General features: G+C 56.8%; 1 protein-coding gene across 1 annotated transcript; it reads right to left on the minus strand.

The window, feature by feature from the left end:
* Positions 1-122: 122 nt before the first annotated feature.
* Positions 123-881, minus strand: LOC104992953 (ubiquitin-like modifier-activating enzyme 1). Its single transcript, XM_010845994.1, has 4 exons — positions 836-881; positions 647-705; positions 378-546; positions 123-289 (listed from the first exon to the last, which is right to left on the minus strand). Exons 2-4 carry the CDS (start codon positions 700-702, stop codon positions 146-148), a joined length of 369 nt encoding a protein of 122 aa, XP_010844296.1. The 5' UTR covers positions 703-705; positions 836-881; the 3' UTR covers positions 123-145.
* Positions 882-887: the final 6 nt, after the last annotated feature.

Consider the following 887-nt stretch of genomic DNA (forward strand, 5'->3'; position numbering starts at 1 on the left):
CCTAAAGAGGCAGGCCCAGGGCCTAAAGCCTGCTCGCATTCCCTTGCTGCAGCCTTAGCGGGAAACCTGACTCACAGGCTAGCCCATTAAATGTTTATCAAAAGAATAAACCAGAGCTGGGCTCTGAGAGAACTGGGCATGAGGCCTATGGTACCTGGAAGTCACTGAGAAAGTCCTCCACAAGGGGCCCGGTGTAGGCACTGACAGGCACATAGCTGTTGAGCTCAGCGAGACGGGGCTGGGAGACCTCAGCTCGGTTTTTTCCTATGTCTTCTTCCCGCAGGTAGAACTGCAAAGGAGAGTGTAGGAAGAAGTGAACTGGCTGTGTAGCCCAGAGGGCTGGGGCCTTGGCAAAGAAGGGGGATGGAAAGAGGAACCTGGGAGGAGAGGTCGGCCCACTGGGCAGTGCCCTGGTCATGCAGTGTGACAGCCTTGACCCCACCGAGGATGATGTTCTTGGCAATCTCCACGCCCAGGCCCCGAAGGCCTGATACCAGTACGCTGGAGGTCTGGAGCCGCTTCATTGCCTCATGGCCCAACACATACCTGCCAGGTTAGAGGGTGTCACAGGTCAGAGTCACGCCCTCCTGACCCTATCCATTCAGAGCCCCCTCCCACCTCACAGTCCAACTTCGGCCCCACTCACAGCTGCCGGGAGTAAAGGCCTTCATCTATGTCTGCGTCACTGACATTTTTCGCCATTCCCTAGAAATGGAGGGGAACACTAGGTTCAGGGAGATGTGCAGGAGGAGGGACGGGACAGACAGGACAAGGATACAGAAGATGTTTCCCACCCACCACCCCACCTGCCAGTCTCTAGGAAGAACACACTCACGTTAGCTGGCACCGAGGGCACTTCGGACAATACGGAGTGGGCAGGGGAACAG

The sequence above is a fragment of the Bison bison genome, unplaced genomic scaffold (assembly GCF_000754665.1).
Source record: "Bison bison bison isolate TAMUID 2011002044 unplaced genomic scaffold, Bison_UMD1.0 scf7180017848812, whole genome shotgun sequence".
NCBI classification, from domain to species: Eukaryota; Metazoa; Chordata; class Mammalia; order Artiodactyla; family Bovidae; genus Bison; species Bison bison.

Excerpts from the sequence above, each read along its gene's own strand:
- LOC104992953 (XM_010845994.1), bottom strand. The coding sequence starts at position 702 with ATGGCGAAAAATGTCAGTGACGCAGACATAGATGAAGGCCTTTACTCC. Across the intron at positions 547-646 it reads GGCCTTTACTCCCGGCAGCT|GTATGTGTTGGGCCATGAGG; the intron begins GTGAGTGGGGCC and ends CTAACCTGGCAG. Across the intron at positions 290-377 it reads GGGCCGACCTCTCCTCCCAG|TTCTACCTGCGGGAAGAAGA; the intron begins GTTCCTCTTTCC and ends TCTCCTTTGCAG.